This window comes from Tenebrio molitor, chromosome X, assembly GCF_963966145.1.
Source record: "Tenebrio molitor chromosome X, icTenMoli1.1, whole genome shotgun sequence".
NCBI classification, from domain to species: domain Eukaryota; kingdom Metazoa; phylum Arthropoda; class Insecta; order Coleoptera; family Tenebrionidae; genus Tenebrio; species Tenebrio molitor.
Window position 1 is genome coordinate 8,139,337 of NC_091055.1, and position 22,845 is coordinate 8,162,181.

General features: G+C 42.0%; 2 protein-coding genes and 1 long non-coding RNA gene across 12 annotated transcripts in view; 2 read left to right on the plus strand and 1 right to left on the minus strand.

Moving 5' to 3' along the window:
* Nucleotides 1–3,129, plus strand: part of LOC138140465 (acyl-CoA synthetase short-chain family member 3, mitochondrial) — a 23,942-nt gene extending 20,813 nt beyond the window's left edge. For both annotated transcript variants that reach the window (XM_069061570.1, XM_069061569.1), the window contains 4 exons: nucleotides 1,530–1,986; nucleotides 2,041–2,263; nucleotides 2,317–2,492; nucleotides 2,546–3,129. In XM_069061570.1, coding sequence (XP_068917671.1) covers nucleotides 1,530–1,986; nucleotides 2,041–2,263; nucleotides 2,317–2,492; nucleotides 2,546–2,641 — 952 coding nt within the window. In that variant the 3' untranslated portion in view covers nucleotides 2,642–3,129. The remainder of the gene's footprint in view (nucleotides 1–1,529; nucleotides 1,987–2,040; nucleotides 2,264–2,316; nucleotides 2,493–2,545) is intronic.
* Nucleotides 1–22,333, minus strand: part of PMCA (plasma membrane calcium-transporting ATPase 3) — a 24,956-nt gene extending 2,623 nt beyond the window's left edge. For 2 of the 9 annotated variants that reach the window (XR_011162503.1, XM_069061560.1), the window contains exons 1-16: nucleotides 20,853–21,696; nucleotides 18,242–18,413; nucleotides 17,899–18,093; nucleotides 17,560–17,843; nucleotides 17,294–17,504; nucleotides 15,911–15,946; nucleotides 15,275–15,678; nucleotides 14,978–15,220; nucleotides 14,684–14,925; nucleotides 14,191–14,635; nucleotides 13,881–14,075; nucleotides 13,622–13,828; nucleotides 13,369–13,567; nucleotides 13,096–13,307; nucleotides 12,893–13,044; nucleotides 12,698–12,833 (exon numbers count right to left, since the gene is read on the minus strand). Coding sequence is in view for 8 of the 9 variants with exons in the window: in XM_069061560.1 (XP_068917661.1) it covers nucleotides 12,698–12,833; nucleotides 12,893–13,044; nucleotides 13,096–13,307; nucleotides 13,369–13,567; nucleotides 13,622–13,828; nucleotides 13,881–14,075; nucleotides 14,191–14,635; nucleotides 14,684–14,925; nucleotides 14,978–15,220; nucleotides 15,275–15,678; nucleotides 15,911–15,946; nucleotides 17,294–17,504; nucleotides 17,560–17,843; nucleotides 17,899–18,093; nucleotides 18,242–18,398 (3,318 nt within the window). In the remaining variant the exon portion in view is untranslated. The other 7 variants (XM_069061557.1, XM_069061559.1, XM_069061558.1 and 4 more) reach the window with 7 other exon arrangements.
* LOC138140480 (uncharacterized) lies at nucleotides 20,121–22,321 on the plus strand. The gene is made up of 2 exons (XR_011162513.1): nucleotides 20,121–20,257; nucleotides 20,319–22,321. It is a non-coding gene; the product is annotated as an uncharacterized lncRNA (long non-coding RNA).
* Nucleotides 22,334–22,845: the final 512 nt, after the last annotated feature.

Sequence of the window (22,845 nt, forward strand, 5' to 3'; positions counted from 1 at the left end):
TCTTCGGTGACCTCACTGGTAAATATAGTTTATGAAATAATTTGAAAAACAGTCAATTGCCAACTACGTTCAATTGTGCCTTTTTGCTGCGATTTTTTTAAGTTTGACGCCCATCATTCCGATTCGTTAGCGACAACTACCAAATTCTATTGGAGCAAAATCCCTTGCGAATTCTTGAACAAGCAAGATATAAGTACATACAGACAGAAAATCAATTCCATCAACTTCCAGGATATTAAAATACAGGGTGTTTAAAAAAATGCGCACTAAAACTATAGTAGGTACAGTGTTCAGAAACATTTGGTAAGTCAGCGAAAAATATTTAAAACAATCTTGGCGTTAAATTTTCACGTGGATCAAGGTTTCTTTTATGGTAAATTTGGCAACTGCGTGCACTTACCAGTACTTACTTTTAAAAAATAATTTCATCGATTTTTGCATAATTTTCGATAATTGAAAGAGGTAAATAGCATTTAATATTAAAGACCCCAGATATTGCGTTAAAAATTATTAACCAACCTTCTATTCTGCATATTTTAGTTGAATTTTGGGTGTTATTTAGTAATAATAACTACAACTAACAACGTTTAAAGATCTTTACACAAAACTCCCATTGTACAGAGAAATGAAGACCAAGAATTTTTTAAATATTTTTCCCTCACCTGGCAAATGCTTCTGAACACCGTACAATAATTTTAGTGCGGCATTTTTTAAACACCCTGTATATATATATTGGTGTGTCAGAATTCCACTGACAAACTTTCAGAGCTGATTCTATAATCAAAAATAGGCATAAAACTCTTAATACATATGGGATAAAAAATGCTTAGTTTATGAGATAATCGACAAAAAACGTAAAAACAATTACGATCTGAATTTCTTCGATTTTTTATTTATCTGTACATTGAACAGGGGGGCCGAACTTTTCACAATTTTTGTAATTGTACATAGCTCCTTTTTATGTTTGTTTGTATGTTTCATCAATAAATTCCACCCGATTGCTTTTATTGCTGATAAAATGTTTAGTCGATTATCTCGCAAACTAAGCATTTTTGACCCATACGTATTAGGAGTTTTATACTTATCTTTGATCATAGAATCAGCCCTGAAAGTTTGTCGGTGGAATTCTGACACACCCTGTATACATATAGACGTGATTTCATATATAGGGTGATTCAGATTTTATTAGAAATTTTTTTGGAGGATGTGCGGTGCATGTATATAAATAGTGGCACAAAAAACTAATGAAACACTTTGAGAAGTATTTAAAAAAACTAAATGTACGCCACTGAAATCTTGGCGGCTGCAATGTTTAAAATTATCTATCAAAAACAGGGGTCAACAGAGGCGAAAACAAAGTCAGCTGTTACAGTAGCCCATCCGAATACTTCCCAATGTCATGAATATTTTGTCATTTTTTTTACACGCCTTTTGTGTGATGTGTGAAGAACATCTCCTTAAATTTTTCGAAAAAATCTGAATACTCAGTATGTTATGTCGCCCTGTTTTACTCGACGTGATTTGTGCAGGATAATTAACGAGCACAAAGTAAACGCAATTTTTACCGTCCCCACTGCGTTCCGAGTCATCCATCGCGAAGATCCTGAAATCAAATTCGGCAGAAAGTATTCGCTGAGCAGCCTGAGGACCATCTTCGTCGCCGGCGAACACTGCGATTACGAGACCAAAGAGTGGGCCGAGAAAACGTTCAACGTCCCAGTTTTGAACCACTGGTGGCAGACGGAAACCGGTCATGCTATTACCGCCACCAGTTTAGGGTTCGGCCACAGTCTCTGCCCCCCGAAATACACAGCCGGGATGCCATTTCCTGGCTACGACATCAAAATCCTGCGCTCGGACGAAACGGAGGCGTCGAACCACGAATTGGGACGAATTGTGATAAAACTACCCTTACCCCCTGGAACCATGACGACCTTGTATCAGGCCCCAGAGAGGTTTTGTCAAGTCTACTTCAGCAAGTATCTCGTAAGTTGGTAAAACGCAATCGCAAAGCGATCAATTTGAGGGTATTGTTTTGAGGGTTACTACGACACCATGGACGCCGGGTACCGAGATGAATACGGGTACATATACGTCACAGCTCGAGATGATGACGTCATCAATGTGGCGGGCCATCGAATATCCACTTCCGCCTTGGAGGACGTGATTCTAGCGCATCCCGATGTCGCCGACGCCACAGTCGTCGGGGTTCCGGAACCGACCAAAGGAGAGGTTCCGCTCTGCTTGTACGTCATAAAGAGAAGTTGGTCGCTGCGGCAGTTTATTTTCTGTTTTAATATGTAATGTTTATCGCAGATGCGAGAAAAACTGAAGCTGCTATAAGTCGCGATTTGCTCAGGATGGTGAGGGAATTGGTCGGTCCGATCGCCGCCTTCAGACTGGCGGCGGCGGTGAGAGGTTTACCTCGCACCCGATCGGGTAAAACGTGTCGGAAATCCATATCCGATATGGCTAAAGACAAGGAAGTGAGGGTGAGTTGATCGAATAAATCGAAGAAGTTTTATTAACAATAACTTTATTATAGATTTCGGGTACTGTAGAAGACCCAACAGTTTACAAAGACATTAAGACCGCTCTCCAAAAGCTGGGTTTCGCGCATACCGCGCCCGATCCCCAGTGAATATTTACATTTAAATATAGAACATTTCCATTAGTTTACGTTTACATCCTAGTTATTAGTATTTTGTAACTTATTTGTGCTTTAGTTATTGAAATGTTGGTATATCTTTATAATTAGGTACAAATTAAGTGTTATTCGGCTAAAAAATCGCAAATAAATTTGGATTGATCAAAAATTGAAAAAGTGAGAAGGCAGCAAAGTTTTGAGAGTATTTTATGTGAACAAAGCGTAAACAGAGAGGCGAGGATGTTAAATAAAATTCGGTGTTAATTATATATGCGTGATTATATTTTAAAATTCATGTTTAATATGAAAATATTCATAGCATTTTGTAAATTCTTTAAATTATATTACAACGTTGAAGAACAAACATTCATATGAACTTGAAAAATATCTGACAGAACAAATGTAATAAAAAAGGCCTTTCACAACAATAAAATAATTTACAGGCGATCCTGAAATGGAATCATTAAAACACTTTAACAGCATGTTATTCACCTCTCTTTAATTTAAAGCTCAAAATACCTTTATTATATAAATAAAAGCACAGACAGACAATAAAACTTAATTAGGTAGAATGGTCACGGCCGTACTCCGATCCACCTTTAGTTCGATCTTGAGCCACCGGACCTGCCAGTGGCGCGAGTTGCGCGGCTAGCGCGAGAGGCGAGTTCGTATAAAATAACAACCATAACATGATAACGATTTAATTGTACCATTATAAATTACAAATAACAACATTCAACTTAAAATGCCACGTTGACAAAATTCGGCATAATCGGGGCAATCAATATCTGCGCTTACTACTGGTTCCGCAGGGGTCAACGCGGACCCCGTCCTGACTATCAACTAACACCCCTTCGATCTCAAGTGTAGAACTACAAAACAAACGAGGTAATGGTAGAGATTGCGGTTCGTTTGATCAACTAGAAGTGTATGGAGTCTGATGGGCAAGGGCGTGACGAACCACAGATACAACTTAAGTAAATTATATTACATAGTAATAGGAACGCGCGCTACCACGACCCACCGTGGGAGAGCGCGTCCGACACGACGGCTGCTCCGGAAATCGACGACGGCCGCGCGCCGGCCGCCAAATCGACAAGACATGACTAGAATTTGGGGCGGCCGGTATGACGCTCGTTGAGATCTGGAGCAGCAACCGAGCGATGTCCGCTGGTGGAATCAGAGAGAATGTCGCGAGGAGGGGCGGCGGGGTGCGCTCTGATCGCCGGACCATCCCCCGAAGAAGACATCCGCTCTGATACCGTCCAAATCGGACACCCTAATCGATGGATCCGATACGGAGTAGTGTATAAATGTGTGCGCGAGCTCGTCGGTCGCAGCGAACCGAGACCCAACAAGTTCAAAGTAAAATAAGTATAGATAGGTAAGTAAGTATGTAAGTAAGTAAGTACAGGCCGACTACTAAGTACCGCCGACTAGGGGGTGTTGGTCGGGGTTCGATAAGCCGACGCGCCATTATACACAGCTTACTAACTACGTACGTAATAAGTTTAGAGTACTGCAGTTTGTTTCCTTTCAATCAAAACACATTTAGATGAAGTATAAAACAAATCAATCTCTGAGGTCGAGGCTGCGCCTCGTACAGGATCTTAAATATGTAATGTATATCTAGTGTTCACCGCTAGACTATCTACATAACTAAGTCAGAGTTAGACCTAGATTACAACAGAAGAAGGCGAGGAGAAGCAGTAATTCGACTAACTATCAAAAACTAATCTATAACTGCACGTGTGGTTATTGCCTCCCCTCAGATATTTGGCAGACAACATCTTCTACGGTTTTTTTTTTTGTTTTAATAGTAAGATAGGACGGGTCGCCCACGCCGGTGTGCGCTTCAGGTCCAGCGGATCGGCGGCGGCGGCTCGTGAAAACGAGGGCGCGCGCAGCCCAGCTGGCCAGGCCTGGCCGCGGCGACGGTGCACTAGGAGTCGCCTCCTGGTCGACGCGGCGGACCCCGCCAGAGTGCACGACGGACGACGACGCACGTCCTCGTCTCGTGAGAGTCCCACTGGTCTCTCACCTAGGCACCTAATTAACGCTATGGGCGACTCTCGATCACCCATTTATTGCTAATCAATTTAGTCCTTGTCGCCAGCACGGATCCTGTCTACGAGACACTCAATGTCCACTAGATAACAACAAATCAACGAACAAACGATGCAACGCAGTGCGATCAGATGCAGACTATGATTGCGCGGTCGTGATGGATGGGCTGCCGGCGCTGGGCGGTCGGTGCCGGCTGGTCGACGGCGGCGGAGGCCCCGCGGCTGCTCGATCGACGGATCGGCGGGTCATTGAGGCGGTTGGCGGGGTTCGGACCGGTCTGGAGCGGAGGCAGGACGGGAGCGCGGCGCGAGGAAGAGGTGGCGTTTGCGGGCGGGGAGCTAGACAGCCGTTTCTGTGTGGCTGTGGGAGGATAACCGCTCCACGTCTATTTCGGGGATCGTCAACTCGTCTGGGATGTTATCGGCATACTCAATGGAAGAAGTCTGAGACAACCTCTTAGAGAGTGATGTCTGTTTGCGAAGTACCTCGACAAGGGAAGTATTGCTGTGTTCGCCATACCGAGCATCTAGGCCCTGACGGAAAGCATTAACTACTCGGATCTGAAATGAACAAGAAACAACAAAACAGGGAGAATTAAAATAAGAACATTCCCGGGAAATGGCGAGCAGTTAGCACAGCCGAAGAACAATACAGAGCCGTTAAGTAAAGTCTTGCGGTCGGTTCTCGGTGGTGGTGGTGGTGTTCTGCATGTGACTGTCGTATCGTCGCTGTGGCATGCAGTCATTATCATGAGGAAGGGGAGTGCTGACAAATATCGATGTCCAAAAGTCAGTCAGTCAGTTTAAGGGTGAATAATGAAACAGTGAACGTCCAAGTGCTGTTCAAACGAACAACCGAGCCAACTCCACGTCTAAACCCGCCACTACGCACATCAGACATCACAGATTGTGGTGGTGGTGACTGTCGTAGAGTTGCCTCGGTTGCCTTCTCGTTGTCGAGAACCGACGCGCGACCGAAAGAACAGTTATTAACAAACATGCAGTATTATTTACATGCCACGAGTAGCTGTGGCTGCATACATACACGTGATCGGAGGCAGTTCAACTGACAGGACTGCCAGAGCGAAATGTATTTGTGTAGAGCCATCATACATGCCGTGATTGGATGTTCCGAGGCAGGTCTAAGCTTTACATTTACTGATCTGATTGCAGACTATAAGCTAGAGTCTGGATGCCTCCAGTTGAAATGATTAACATTGATATGGAGGAACAAACAAACAGTCGTCTGCGCTGTCTACTTTGAATGTGCGATTCGGTCGCACGCAAAGCGAAAGCGCGACCGCTCGTTTATTCGCTGGTAGCAAGCAGTCGGATCTTGTCATACCGAGTGATCAGGATTAAAACATTGAACTTGCAAAATTTTCACAAATCAACACAGTTTAAATTGTCTGAGCACCACTTAAGAACACACACGAATAACAATAGTCAAATACATACAGTCTTTACCAGATATTGGTTACTTTGCTTACGTGATTTTGCCCCACCTGTATGTATGTATACGTGGGTATTAGTAAACACACAAACTTTATAAAACATTATTTAAAAGAAACACATAAAATAAAGGCGAATTAAACACAACCTAGCAGTTTGTCAAAATAAAAGTTGTAATAAGTTTATTAATTTTATTGAAAAAAAAAATGTTGCATCGAAAACAGCTGCTTGTTAGTATGTTATTATATAAAACAATTCTAAGTACACTTGGTCAGTTTTTAGATATTATATATATATAACAAATATAATAACAAATATAGGTAATTTAAGTGAGAAACAACTTTTTTTTCATGTAAATTTATAAATAAATGGAAGCCTCTACAATAAATTCAACAAACAAGACTATCTATATATGCAACGAGGCCGTTAATAATAAATAACCTATTAAAAAAAAGCATCAGGCATCATAGATCTAGCAGACGAGTCGTGACGGCGGTTCTGCAGTGCCAACAGATAGAATGACAGCACTACTGCATTGCTTCCCTTTTTTTTTAGTAGTGACAAACACGTAAAATATTTGACTTGACACAATCACAGGCCACAGAAATAACAAACGAAAAACAAAACAAAAAAAAATAAACAATCAAAAAGAAACAAACGAAACGATCGCACCAACCGCGGTCTAGTCTATGATGCGTCGTCGTTCGAAGGGCAACGTCATTAGTTCAATAATAAACCAATAAATCAAGTCGATTAATAATAATTAATAGTTGTGTATCTTCTAGTGATTACCTCATTAATCTCTTTTTTTTTCCTATAAAAATTAATTACGTATGCGGTACTTGGCCAAGATTATTTGGTGCTACTACTGACACACCTGCTCGTAATAACTTGATCAAAATTCGAAAAACCAAACAAAAACAAAATCGGCCGAGCAGTCGTTTTGAGCGATCTTATGCATCTGTGAACTAGGTGTAAATTAATATAATTAACGTTAAAAAAATGAACCACATGCAGCGTGCGAACAAAAATGAAAAAGATGTAAAACCGATCAACAGACAAAGAAATACGGAAAATAACTACGTAAAAATCAATATTAATGTTGTTAATTGAACTTCACTGCTTCGATATTGATAAGGGGCTTTAACGCTGTTCCGAAATAAATAAAACGACCAGAGGCAAGCGTAGATCAGTCATGGTAACGAAGCTGTGCCTCTACACAATGTGGAAGCAGTGGAAGCGTGGCCAAACACAAACTAACAAGAGCGAACAGCGGCATACGAATACATAGCGGACAGAAAGATGTAGGAAAGCGGCTTACAGCTTGGTCAGTGGAGCTCTTGCTGTACGGAACCGGAATCAAACGTTCTTGCAATTCACCACCTATCACCTTCAAGAGTAAAGGGCAACGTTAAGAGTGGTTCGATAGACAGTGACAGACACATACAATAGATAGTGCACAGAACAAGATAGATCAGATACTACTAGTAACCTGAGAAGAGTGGCAGGCGCCGGCGAAGGACGAATCTTTCATCCCGATCGCCTTACTTACTCCCTTGGACCTCTAAACTAACTAACAACACACATGTATCAAGAATTGAATGTGTCGTGATATGTTATTTTGTGATGTGAAACCCTTGAGAGCGGTTCGGTCTTTATCCGCCCTTCGCCGCCACCTATAAGGAGCACGCGGAAGCCCTCTGGTGTGTGCCATCGGCACGACTTCCGCATGTTCGCTGTGCTGTAAATAAAAGTGTTACAATCAACAGACACACGATTGCTCGAAACGTGTATCTACATGTGGCCCAGTGCCGAATATCAAGAACAGAGCATAGAAACATCGCTATATAGTATAAAAAAACGTTATATTCGATGTAAAAAAATCAACAGTAAAATTTAACGATTATCAGTGATTACTACACATTAGCATAATAGGTAATAATATTAATACACAGAGATGTTAACATCTTATAAAATATATAATTGAGTATTAAGTAATGTGGCCTGCTGACCGAATGCAGAAATATTGTTATAAAATAATTACGATACTTGTATTTAATTTTTTGGCATGATCGTTTTTTTTTCCGTTAGATGTATTATTAACACTGATCATGTCGTTGGCGGTCGACACACAATACAGATGACTCGCAGTTGTGTGCATGCGTTCAACAAGTTCAAAAATAAAATGTCTGTTTCCATTACCACTAACCTGAGAGGTCTAAGGCTATCTAAGATGCTATACATACAGCTAGTCTACAGTGAACGACGAAATTATTATGTACAAAATAATACAAAATACTCAGATTTGGTCAAGTAAGAAAGTCTACTTAGTGCTAAGCTAACGATAGAGGGAGAGGCGGGTGGGGGTCAGGATGGCTACTGTGGCGACACCTAGGGAACAGTACTGTCTGGTTGGTGGATCCAAACGGTGGAACGGTCAGGCGGCTACGGCGCAGAGCGGAGGCAGAGCTTGGCAGCGGTGGCGGGCAGAGGCGGCTGCGGCTACGGCTACGGCGGCAAGCTACACCGGACACGGAGCATGCGGTGCGCGCCGCGACTCTGCGGCCAGGACCGGCACTAGATGCGAGTCTCATGCACGGGCTTGGGCAGCTCCGAGTTGTTCGCGGGGGATGGGGCCAGGTGTGCGTGTGGGTTGTGGGTGGGGAGTCGGAGGGTGTTCGGGGACAGCAGTCGGTGGTCGTCGCGCTCGTTCTTCGAAGGTTGCGGCGACAGTTTGTTGGCGGTCGGATCCTCGTCTATGTAAGTGATGTCTGAGAGGGGACGAGGCGGCCAAGGGCCGGTGTGGCTTCGCGAGCTGCGCAAACTGTGTAAGCTGTGTAAACTATGTACCGAGCGACGCTCCTCCAGATCCTCCAGGGTGGACTTGAAAGCTCTGATTACTCGCAGCTGCAAACACAGGGAAGCAGGGTACTCATAAGGCCGGGACCTGCATGCACACACACACCATGCACACGCTCACCCTCGATTTACCTACATTTTCACCTGGGAACCGACAGCGGACACGGACACGCTCGTCCTTTCTAACTAATCGCTGGTGATAGTTTAATCCAAACTGGTTAGTAAAAATAGTAATCGATTCAAGACAGAATGATCACACTCAAGAAGAAGAATGAAGAAAGAGAAATTGAAGAAGCAAAGATAGATAGATGATGACACAGACGCGTACACTCACCTCAATTTCTAACGTCACACCCTTCTGACTTTACGACGACCGAAAAGATACTGCACGAAAATTATCTTCCTCTTCCGATACACTGATTCACATTATTTTAACCAACACCCCACGATATTTATTTTCTTATTTCTTACGATAATTAATGATTGTCGTAATGACTATTTAAACTTGTCCGTCCACAGAAAATTAAGTAATTGTAAAAACAGTAAATTAATTTTTTACTGGAAAGTTTTTACACGTCAGGTTTATAAAATAAAACTTTTTTTATCATCACAGATTCGTTAGAACCAACAAATTTTGTAAGACAAACCCATCAAATTAACAATAAATCATACTCAAGTTTGAATCATTAAACTTATGCCGTCGAGTGCTTACATCAGAGTTAGGTAACAATTTTTCGGTGAGAGTCAGAAAAAGATTTAATAGAGACAAATGTTACTGCAAAAAATTTAACCTCGTAGCATTAGAAACGGGTGTGGTATTTTTTCTAGATATTTTATAATCAACCTTGAGATCAAAACAGTCTGTTAAAAAAATAACGTTTTTCATAAAAGATGTGGTCAAGGGTTATACAAGACAATGTTGGGGTCGTCTTTTTAGTGCAGAAGATGTGACATTAGAAATTGACTGTACACCGCGAAAAATTCCGACTCTACCCATCACGACAACTTTTTTTCCGCAAGAAACGCACGCAAACTCACAAGCGCCAAGCGCAGCCGATAAGCACCGATTCTTATACGACTTTGCACGACACGCCACGCCACGCAACGCGAAATCCAACGCAAGCTGCAGTCCAACAAACGACGAGCCAATTACGTACCAGTTAGACAGATTTGAGAAAAGTCGAATAGATCGCGTCCGCGAGACTATTCCGAAACAATCGTCAATTCCGTGGCTGTGTTGTCGCGGAGGAAGCACTCCCTGGCCTCTTTTCTCGCTTTCTGAGGGTGTCGCTTTAACTGGTCGTCGTAGTGGGGAAAGGCCACATCCAAAGGGTTGCTCTAAGACAACTAACACCAGTGCAACACAGCAGAACGAACGCATCGCAGTCATTGCATGAGCTAAAGGCCTACTACAAGCTACGTACTTGTTTGTACTGCGAGAGGAATTGCTTGAAACACCCACAGCGTTCCTATACCTCAGTTTCTCTCATGGGTTCCGCCGGCTGATAAATAAACTCATGTTAAATACCCATAGACAGGTAGTGCTCTTGTACTAAATATGTTTGTCTCGATTGAGTGGCCGCGGACATTAACTAGGGGTCTGTTCGGGCTCAGACTGAGTCAACTGAGTCAACTAGAGAAGCAGTCCGCTTGCAACATCCACATGAAACAGACACTTAGGGAGTGACTAGCAAGTGGCCGGGAACTGTGACCTTTGCGGGGCATGGTGCAACCTTTAAAGACAACACAGCCAACTCGGGGCTCGGGCACGGATAGACGGACGACGTGGACGTTTCTCATGCACATACTATTGCTATCCTAGTTGCGCTATTGCTATACTACGTGTTCCGCGGGTTTGCTAACTACGTGATGCTTATGCACCGCAGTGTTCAGCTGGATGATCTGAAAGCATGCCTGGATCGAAGATGGATGGGGTATAGTTATGCCCGACATCGGGACAAGTAGTGTTAATAATAAGATTCAAGCAAATGCTATTTAAAATATCACCAACTTTTCAAAAAATAAAAATAAAATAAAACTGACATTCGATGAGGACGGGTGTTTATCCACTGCTGGCCAATCAATAGTCTTGCCATTTAAGTTCTTTTTGTTCGTATTATAAAAAAAACTACTCGATAAAACACAAACGGATTAATTTTGTTGGCGCATTTGCAAGACACTTTACCTCCTAATAAAAATAACAAACAGTATTAAAAGTACATATTATGTCTATGCTACAAGGAACACTGACAACTAAAGCAGCGAGATGAGGATGTGGGTGGGTTAACTTTTAACTTCAAATTTGCCAACACTGAACACACAACATATTAATTTTTGCTTCACAAAAAAAAAAAAAAAAACAAAAAACAAAACAAACAGTGTTTAGTGGAAAATGCAAAACAACACACATATCATCATGATCCATAAATGTAAATGTATGGATTTCAAACCACATGCAAGGTGTTTTATTTAAAACTCTTCAATTTACTTCGAGTTTTTTTTTTACCGTTCAAAGATGGTCCAAACAACAGAAGGAAATCTGTTTACTAACACTTTTTTCAATTTCTTTAATAAACACTCATTTACTTATGTACATAAAGAGTGTTTCTCATTTAGAACCTTTCGCTTAAACAATATTAATTTCCTAATTATTCTTTAAACACGACGCGAAAGTAAACAACTAAAAAAATACTAAAAAATACACCGGCACAATCCTTTACTTGTTTGCGAATAAATAAATAAATATTTCCATTTTTCTCCGAGATTCTCCAACTGGAGACACATACTAAAATATTCCTTTTGAAGGTGCTCTCTCAATATTCCAACTCTTCAGAATTCCTTTAATACACAAATTTATATCGAGAAAAACAATATTAATGAAATCGTCATTGACATTTTTTCCACTCGATGCTAAATTATGGGTCCACGATTTCGAGTAAGATAATTGAAAACCGTCGAAATTTGTAACTAAATTGAACATACTTGATTTGATTTAACATAAACGGCTGATATTAGATACATAAATTGGAGACTTTTTGAATTCACTTGAAGTTTCAAGCATGAATTAACACACAAGATCGGAAAAAATACAAATACCACGATTATCTGTTTTATTTATGTTATGAACGACTTCCCGTCTGGACGTAGAAAAAATCTCTTGTTACGTTCTCCAGAAAAAAGTTAAATCGAAACCTACCCGATGTGATTGGCATTTTTACATTCTGACTCGTGTCGGAAGAGTTGAAGAGTGAGTTTCAATTAAGACACCCTGTACGCTGATTGTCGATTGTGCTGAGATTATTGACAGTGTTGTAAAGTTTAAAGTTGGGGCTCAACGGCCACGGTTCACCCTCTCACATCATTAATTCAATTGCACACACATTGTCAGATGTCAATGCACCATGCTTATCAATAGACTAACACAGAGTCGGACCGGGACAAGGAGCGGAGGGAAGGAAGCCTCATCTGATGTGGTCTGACTGACTACCTATCAAATCCTAAATGACTGAGCTCTGTTCATCAATCACTCATTTACATAATGCTTAGCACACTTGTGGGAGAGATGCTGTACGAGAAGCGCTTGACTTCTCGACAACACAGCTTCTTACCCACTCGTGCTAAAATTGTGTGGTAACATCGCAGATGTCGCAATGTACACAATGCTCGTACTTACCTGCGTTTGCAACCTAGTCAAACCGCGGATCCATAATATCTGACCGGCTCTAGGCTTCTTGTCCGAGTCGACGTCGAACTTCTCCTCACCAATGGCGATGGCCTCGGTGTACTCTTCTGGATGGCCGCGGCCCCAACTGTACAAAACGAACCGACCAATTATCGACCGTCATAATTCACAATGTCGTTCACTTACGAAAGAATCTTGGGTATTTTACGTGTAGGAACTGTAGTTACCAGTTGTCCCCAAAGCAACGTACCCAAACCGAAGAAGAGGCACCAGAGCCACTGCTCCAAAGTCAGACTTCTAGTCGAGAAAGCCATTTTACCGTACTGAATGATAAGAATCTGCAAAAAGCCGGATTATATTGGATGTCGTCGCCACCGTGGGAAATTTACTTGGGATACACAAGTGCCAATCCAGATTGTATAGAAAATTGGATTGGTGAAAATTCCCTCGAATACGTTGCGTTGACCGTGAATTTTTCTTGCATTGAACTCGTTAAAGAGAGTCATCATAACAAAAGAATTAAATATAACAGTGAAATGTTGTGAAGGTCCCGCTCCGAGCTCTGCATAGCGTCCAGATTCAATGTCTAACATTTTGTCTCCTGCAATATACCAAAATTCGAATTTTCCGCCTCGGCTACAAACCTATAAAACTTGACTTACCCACGAAGAGAAGCGCAAATATTACAGTCAACTGATAAACTGCTTGTCCAAGAATATTTTTCATCATCGTCCTTGATATCAAGGGTTTTGTCCTGCCGTAGGGTTTTCGCAGGAGCAAGTCGTTAGTGGGAAGTTCTGTGGCTAGGGCGAGTGAAGCTAAAGTATCCATAATCAAATTTACCCACAACATTTGGACAGCCTGTCAATTAAAATTTTTTAGATCGAAATTGAAAAATTCTCGCGCGCTACCGACCTTCAATGGACTGTCTTGAACAGCACAGGCACCAATAAATGCTACAACAACAGCAACAACGTTAACAGTAAGCTGAAATTGCAAAAACTTTGCTATACTGTCGTAAACGTTTCGCCCCCACATCACGGCTTTTACGATACTGCTAAAGTTATCATCAGTCAGAATAATATCGGAGGCTTCTTTCGCCACATCTGTTCCGGCTATACCCTAAAATTGTACGATTAAATCGACACCGATTGGTCATTCTTTGATCGCGTACCATGGCAAAACCGACATCTGCCTTCTTCAGTGCGGGACCGTCATTAGTACCGTCACCAGTGACTGCAACTACTTCTCTGTTTTCGCTGATCTTACTGTCAATAATGCCCTTCACTAGTGTATATTTGTCGGTCGGAGAAGAACGTGCAAGCACACGCAATTTAGGCCATACTTTATCGAGTAAATGCTGTTGGACCTAAAATAGGACAAACGGTACCCGAAAGTTCCACCGAAGAACTTGAGAATCAGTTGATTGTAAAAGTGAAGGTGAACATTTTACAAACAACTGTGACAGAAGTGAGGGGTCTTACTTCTCCGGTGCTGTCTCTGATGCGTCTGTTGAACTCTTTACCCTCGATAATGAGAAAATCTTCGTTAGGTTTGACGATACCGCATTTGGTCGCGATAGATCTGGCTGTGTTTAGGTTATCACCTGTGACCATCCTGACGGTAATACCGGCTTTCTGACACTTCCTGATAGCATCCGGTACTTCCGGACGAACTGGATCTTCGATTCCGACGACGCAAAGACATGTCAAATTGTTTACAATATTGTCTTCGTCTTCCCAGTTCGGCTCGTTTTCTACGTGTACCTGGTTGATTTCGGCCTTGCCCGGTACGAACTCTCGGAAAGCGATACAAATAGTCCTGAGACCGTCACAAGCCATCGGTTCGATAACTTGTTTTAACAAACGTTCTTGCATGTCTCTGGTGAACTTTTCTAGACGGCCGTCGTGACCGTAAATGAAGGCACACCTGAAACGGGCTCGATCAGAGACGAAAAAGTCTCACTTGAAGACGTACTTGTTTAAAATCATTTCTGAAGCACCTTTTGTGAACAATCTATATCCACCACCCGCTCGGGGGATGACAGTGCTCATAGATTTTCGCACGGAGTTAAATGTATAAACGCGGGTAAAACTTTCTTCGGGATAGTCGTCGCGGATCGTTTGGTAGTTCTTGCCTAGACCGAGGACGAATCCCAACAGGGAGCATTCGGTTTTGTTGCCCACTTGCTTTGGCAACTCCGACGGCTCTTCGGGAGGCTTCGATGGAAGTCAGATTACTGAAGGTGTCGTTTTTATTGGACAAACTCACCATCACTCGCGACGTGTAAGCGCAGTTGACGGCGATACCCTGAAGGATCGCTGTTCCGACGTGGGCGGGAATATCAGAGAATTTGGGCATCGATTTGCACAACTGCTCGCAGATGTAAGATTGCACGACAGTCATACGGTTGGTGGTTAGAGTTCCGGTCTTGTCTGAACAGATTGCTGTGGCATTACCCATTGTTTCGCAAGCGTCCAAATGTCTTACTAAATTGTTATCTTTCATCATTTTCTAAAACACGCCGGATGAGGAACTTCTTGCGCCGCCAAAAACCAGACGACTTACCTTGACACTATAAGCTAAGGAAAGCGTAACAGCGAGTGGCAAACCTTCTGGTACAGCCACGACGAGCACAGTCACACCGATAATAAGATGGCGTACCAAATGACTTGCATGGGTTTTTTCCCATGAATGTCCCTCATAAACGTACGTGTTAACGCAAAACTGAATTATCAAAATTACAACTGTTAGAACGGCAATGGTTGAGCCGGCATAACCAATCTGAATGGCAAGTTTTGTTAATTTCGCTTGAAGAACCGATTTCTCTTTCTTATGACTCTCTCCCGACGACGGTGTTGAAGCTACATGGTTCTCTTTTGATTCTTGATCACTAGTCTCGTTTAGTTTATTCGGAACTGGTGCAGGTGAATTCATGTGACTATTACCAGTTACATTTTCTTCATCTGCTCCTATATCGATATATTTTCTTGTTATAATAAGAATCAAACGAATTTGTGGATAAATACTAACAAATCTCACAGTTATTGATTAATCGACACATGCCAGTTATTGTATTAATGTGAAACATTTAAAACTTTGTTATTTAAATTTCTTATTAATTAAAAAAAAGTTATTTATTTAATGAATGATTATTTTAAATTTAATTTTAACTCAAAATATAAATATAAAAAATTTATTCACCTGTTAGACTTTTCTTCTTCCGCTGCTTTTTAGCTTCTGTACAAAAACACATGCAAAAGGAGAACATTAGCAATCTCAAAAACACTCCCAAAGTCCTGACATGGGTAAAATACGATAATAATTCGACTTCGTGGCGGAAACTAGCAATTATTGTTCAATTTGCATAACATTAAGACCGACAAAAACATACGCACGTTTACGCCACGAAGCAAGAGAGTGACTATTAACCAAAGAAAAATATATACTGAAATAGTAAGTTAGGTAGACTGTATCCATCTGCAATACACTGTCAAGTTGGAAACTATCATTAAAGAACATTTATAAAGGGTTGTGCACTAACAGTAATAATGACACTGAAATTTAATGCGCTGCCAGCATTTTCAGTTCGAGTACGACCGCAACCACAACGTAACAATTAAACACCTCTCTCTGGAATTTATTTTTAAATATGAATGACAATGCTTTTACCGGAAAATGCAGCAGCACTAATCTAATATTTGAAAAATACCACAGGTGGACACTTAATATTTCAGAAACTATAAACTCACGAACCGATTAAATTCGAGGAAAACTTATTTATTTACTTCACACGTAAGCTTTCACGGACCCCGTTGCCAAATTTCTCGATTTCCTCGTATTACACCGTGAAAATTTTTATACAGCATGTATTGGATATAATATGCCGTTCATGATATTTTCTACGGCATATTATCCGAAACACCACGCAGTTTATTTATTCATTTATAGCCACTTTTATTAGTATGACATTTGCACGTTCCTATCTAAAAAATTCAATCGGGGGAAAAAACACAAATCCCGTCTTTTAGAACCCAACCAAGTGCACCGATTTTCAATTTTCTCCTTTAACCCGTACGTCGATAAGATATCGAGGCATCCAACCCTGTGTCATCTTTCAAAAATAACCACCATTAATTTTTAACGCTATAAAAATGAATCATCACTTTAAATTACGTTCAAGTTATCTCACCACGACAAGAAGTGCGTACTAAAAATGTCAAAGATATTTGCATTTAAAAAAAAAGTACTCCAAAGGATGAAAATAATTTTAAAAAACGCGACGCGGCGGCACTTTCGGCACAAGTGAGTTTCATGTTGCATTTTCGAGTACACTTATCCAAACCGAAGCGTTGAGACAGAATAAAATTAACGTTGTCAACGTTTTTACCAGACTTTTAAAGCAAATCTGGCGAGAATTCACTGGGAAATGTTCAATGAAATTATCTTACTGGTTCGGAAAGAACCAGTAAGTAATAATTTGGTTTTGGTAACTGTCACCTGAATCTGCTGACAGTTGTCGTGGCGGGGGGGGTACAAAAATCAAACATTTGACAGTAACATGCTGTGGTGTACAGACGAACATACCTTTTTTCATCTTCTTCATTTCAGCTTCCTGTTCATCGACAGCTGCCCCGAGAAGAGTGAAGATGATACCTGCTTGCGAATTGACACCAACTGCGGTAACCAACATTTTTCCTGAACCTTCCATCAGGTGAGTGCCAGACAGGACCATGGGGTCGAAATGTTCCCCCTTTTTAACGTGGTCTGACTCACCCGTAAGTGAAGATTCATCCACCTAGAGTCGTCATCGTTGTAAAACAAATTCAAAAAGAAAAATTATCGTAATATACCTTAAGATCATTGGACTGGATTAATATACCATCTGCTGGTAAAAGATCACCGTATTTTATCTGGCAAATATCACCCACAACTATATCGCTAACGGAAATTTGTTTTACTTCTCCTTGTCGAATCACAGCAAATTTATGTTCTCCTTCAATCCGACTCTGAAGACCTCTAAACTGTCTTTCTTTCGTATAATCGTTAAATGCTGTTACTAGTACTACTACAATAACGGAGATTAAAATGGCCAAACCCTCAATCCAACCATGACTAGTTTCGTCGTCGTTAAAAGCTACAAAATCGGAAGAACTAAACGGAAACCGTCTCGAGGGTGGCCCGACACTTACCGAGATCATCTTGTTGCGGCTGATAGAAAGAAAGAGCTAAAGACACAATGGCTGCTACTTCCAGAATAATAAGAGTAATGTCTTGTAAAGCTTCCCATACTAATTGAAGAAAAGTTTTTGGAGGTTTGGGAGGAATTGAGTTTGATCCGAATGTTTCTCTCCTGTGTTCAAGGTCCACTTGTGACCCGCTAAGACCTAAAATATGCGAACTCAAATCAGTCACCGGTCAAATTTTAAAATCTCTTTTCTCTCTCAAAGGCTCGCTCCTTGTCAAAAGCCGTCGCCGCACCCCTCAAAGAGCGTCCCAATACATTTCCGTATCTTTTTTGAAACGACGATTTACCTTCACTGGGCGATGTGTATAGTTTCTTGCAAATTTCTTGTACTCCTCCATAATCAGTTACTTTGGCTACTCCTTCGCGACCTCGATGTTCCATGAGGTCGCGTAACTGTTTCAGGGAAATTCCATATTGCGCGGGACGGCCGTCTATCGTAGCCATTTCTCACAGCTAGATCTATTAATAAATCACCCAATATTACAAATACACACTCACATAATATTTATTAGCATAAAAACATCAACAAACAGGCCTAATTTTATTGAAACATCGAATTATTCATTTACTAACAACCGGTTTACGGCAAATATAATTATTTTGATTATCTTTTAAATCTCACGGCCACCTCGTCAACTTCTGGCACGGGCTTTTCGCAACCAATGGAAAATTCGACTTAAACAAGTTAATATTGTTTGACGGGGAACAATAATTTACAACGCATTACAAGACAGTAACGACTAATATATCCTATATACATAATTATAAATAAGCTTTAAAAAACGATAAAATTCGAACATAACCTATAATAATTTATACCTAGTTATTCACTGTCAGAACTAGAGCAAGACTCACCGATTTTAAACAATGTTCAATTAAGTTTCATTCCGACCTGAATTATTAAAAACCTCTCTAATTAAGCGCGTTAATTGCGAGAAAGCTTCCAAAATGACGGTATTTTCGATTTCCACAATACTGAACAAAAACAATTTTCTACTAAGACTGACTGACACACAGTACCAACAACTGGATAAACTTTCATACCAACGAAAAACACTCATGAAAAAAAAACTTTGAAAAAAATTACGATAACATTATCGTTTTTTGCGCCTACTACAGCATACAGTAAGGTTAAGCTGGTTAAGCACGTTTTAAATAATTCGCTTCGCAAAACGTAAAAGCCGTCTCTCCGTTTACGGCTCGCTAACTTCACGCTCCAAAGTGCAACAAAATGAGCGAATAAATTATTATAAATAATATGCAACACTGTAAAAGTGTAGAGTAACGTAACGTGGTCCGTGTATTAGTCACTGTTAAGTTTAGAGACGGAGGTAGGCAGACGAAAAGAATTAGCAATAATTCTCGAACTTTTGTTGCCAAAATGCACCGTATTTTAGCGAGCCTATTGGCGTGCCGATGGGTGGACACGAACGTCGGGACCGGTCAGGACCAGATCCCGGGGTTTGAGTAAGGACGTCCACGCTAATCAAATTAAAAATAAGTCTGTTTACAAATGAGCGAAATAAATTGTTTTGTAATGGTTGGTAGTAAATTCGGTGGGTGGCTCCATTGGCTCTGTATGTGGAAAAGTGACCGACCGGTAGAGGGGGCAAATGTATGTATTTGAAAATTGTCAAAAATTCGAGGGTACATCACCTTAAGCGCAAGGATGGTTCTAGATCATTTGAGGAAAACACACAGATCACAACGTGAAGGGCGTAGAGATGATAGTCGTTTTAGGTTGTGGAGACGCGTGGGCCGTTTTCTAGGTCGGCATCAGACGTGTAGGTCTGGCAGTCGAACACACGAGACACGCAACACACCGGCCTAAACTGAACCTCAGGCCAAGACGACGACGGCGGCGACGGCGACGCTGAACGTCACGAGTTCACGATGTGGCCACGACAATGGTTCGGGCCAGATCATCACCTCATCACCAGAATGCAACGAGTCCGTGGAGTAGATGTTCCAGGTTTTTTGGGGGCAATCTCGATACGAACTACTCGTGCCTCAGTCGAGAAACGTAACCACAACACGGCAAAATACGGAGCCCGTGACGTAGCGACACTGTGATCGAGCTTCAGTTAATTTTGTATATATCTGGGACTCGGGAACGATGAACACGTACTGAGGGCACAACGGCTTCGTCTCTCTGGCGCCTCAAACACGACGGCGGACGGCGTCGCAAGGACGATTAGGCCAACATCGCCAACACCGCTAACAAATCGTAAAGAGTGACAATCGTACGACCACGAACCAAACTGCAACGTGATTAGTATTTTTATTATCAAACCGTAAATCCGGTGATTATAATTGAACAGCAGGAAGCCAAGCAGAGCTAAAGTTAGAATTTTATGGTTTTAGTCGAAAATGCGAGAATCCGGTCGGAGGCGGAACCAATCCGACAATCCGACGTTGAAGGGACCAAGCAGCGTCGTCGAAGAAGTGCGGACCTGGTGCACACCTGGACGCGATGTGACCCCGGCGAGCTGGCTCTCCGATATTAAAGGAGGTATTGAGGTTATTTATAATGCATGCTAGTCAGGAATCTCATGGATAAATGACGTCATGCAGGCCGCTTCTACTACCGCCACTCCGTCGGCGCTGGCGATCGATTCGCTCTACTCACAATATTAGGTATGCGGTGGCCAGAGTCAGAGTCGGACTCGAGACTCGACCCGAGGCAAGACCCGGTGGCGGCGGTCCAGAGCCGAAGAGGAGGCCCGGCGAAAGGTCACCACCTCGCCATACCGGTTCGCACTGGTCGGCTGGGTCGCGGCGCGTGACGTCACCACCGAGTCGGCCCTAGGTGTCGAGCGCGAGAGCGTCGGGGTCGGGAGTCGGGAGTCGCCTCGGCGGCGCTGCGGCCCATCCCACCGACCTACTTCCAGCACTTACTCTGCCTTGGTCCAATATGTCCCGGCTGCGGTAGCGGTCGCCCCGAGCCTTGTCGCAGTCCACTCCGTCGAGATGTTCCGTAGTGGCGGTCAGGTTAACATTGGTCGCCCGAAAGGGAGCAGATCTGGGCGCCGAACGCACCCAGCACTACACACACTCAAACTCAACTCGCTCGCACCACTCCGCCGGTGGACATTAACAGTCCCAACGTAATGGTCTCGACTCGCCGGTAGGGGCGCTGCCTCTGTCTGTCGATTCTGGTGGTAGGTCGCCACGATGAGCCCGATGGGAACTGCGATGGCGCCTAAACAACACGCGCACAACGATCGCCATGCCGACGCCCTCTATCAGCCGTCGCGCCAAGCGCGCCCCGGATCTTCGCCCGGAGGTGACGATCCATGCGGTCAGTCCCGATCCGCCCTCGCCATCCGCGACCGCTAACCGGAAAACAGGGGAGCGCCGCCGGTGGTGTCGCGGCGTCGATCACTAACTGACACTTCCACTCCGGAGGACTCCGGGTGCACCGTGGCGCCACCCCCCGGCCGCCGCACTCTCGCCCCAAAAACTACAAATATGCGACGCTCTCGATTTCAGGACCGTCACCCAAAAAACACCGATCAGTAGTAGTACCCTAATTACGAGAAACACCGACGAATCACTTCGGATCTCAAATTTACCGATATTTTCGGCGGAAATCAAATTTCTAGCGATTACCGGTGTACTTGGAGACGATCGTCATACAGGAAGATGTGATTCAGACGGTTAAAAGTCGAACAGACATGGCTTTCGTTTTCTGGTAGAATGGAAAGAGCGGCGGCGGCAGCGGCGGCGGCGGCGGTAGCGGTGGCGGTGGCAGAAGCTATATTATCGATTGCATATCCACGGCGACCTGAACCTACCCATTTCGTTTCTACACTATACTATGAACTCCACACTCAAAAACAATACTTACCTACAACAGAAACGGGTCTTCAAAAATCACTATGACTCCTCACATCGCCACCCGCTTTTCATTCATCGGATGACACACCAGTCACATTTACGACTGTTAATGTTATTATATTATATATTATCTTGCCGTGTAAATACACTTTTCAATAATAATGTAAGCATATCTACCGTTATTTTTATGATACAACTGTAGACTTTTAATGTTTTATTGTCACACTTATATGGAAGAATAAGCTTTAAATATTCTTGTCACACTTTTCTGACAGAATTGATAAAATTAGCCACGCACCACTACTTAATAAGTACCTAGAGTCGTCATTTCTTATGACAAAATGTCATAAACTTAATCCTATGACGTTCTTATTATCATTATACTTGTTAAAAACCAGAACACTTACGACGACTACACTTTTTTCACTGGTTGCAACAATTTATTACACAATAGAAGATTTCGCATGTTACGTTACAAACTAAGCCCCAGATTTACCACCCGTTAAATTAATTATACGACTCTTAAATGTTTTAACTGTTTGTTGTTTCAATAATATAATTCTCCGACAATATTGCTAAAAAGATTTTTATCACTTATTTTATCAACAATTTTACGTAATACACACACATATTTTTTTATCTTAATTCTTCTTTTTTATATCGTACGATTATACGCGATATTGAAGGTGTTTAATTACTTAATACACATTATATCCGCTGATATTAATAACAATTTCTTGATTAATTCAAATGCGGCTATTTTTGATATTCAGTCGTCGTTATGAATAACATTAGCCAGAATTTACATTTTGCAATGTAAATGTCATTGTTATTTCTGTGAAGTGACGTCATCGATGATGTCAATAACATCATTTTGAAAATTCTCCGAGCTAGTCATCGCTGTGATAAAGAGTCGACAAATATTCTCTCATTATTCTCCGAAACTAGCAAAAATATCTCTTATTAATAGTAAATGGTATTGATTAGCTAAATAAGTGCTATACGTGTATTATGTTATCGTTCGTTTTAACAGCTTTTGCTTGTATTTTGG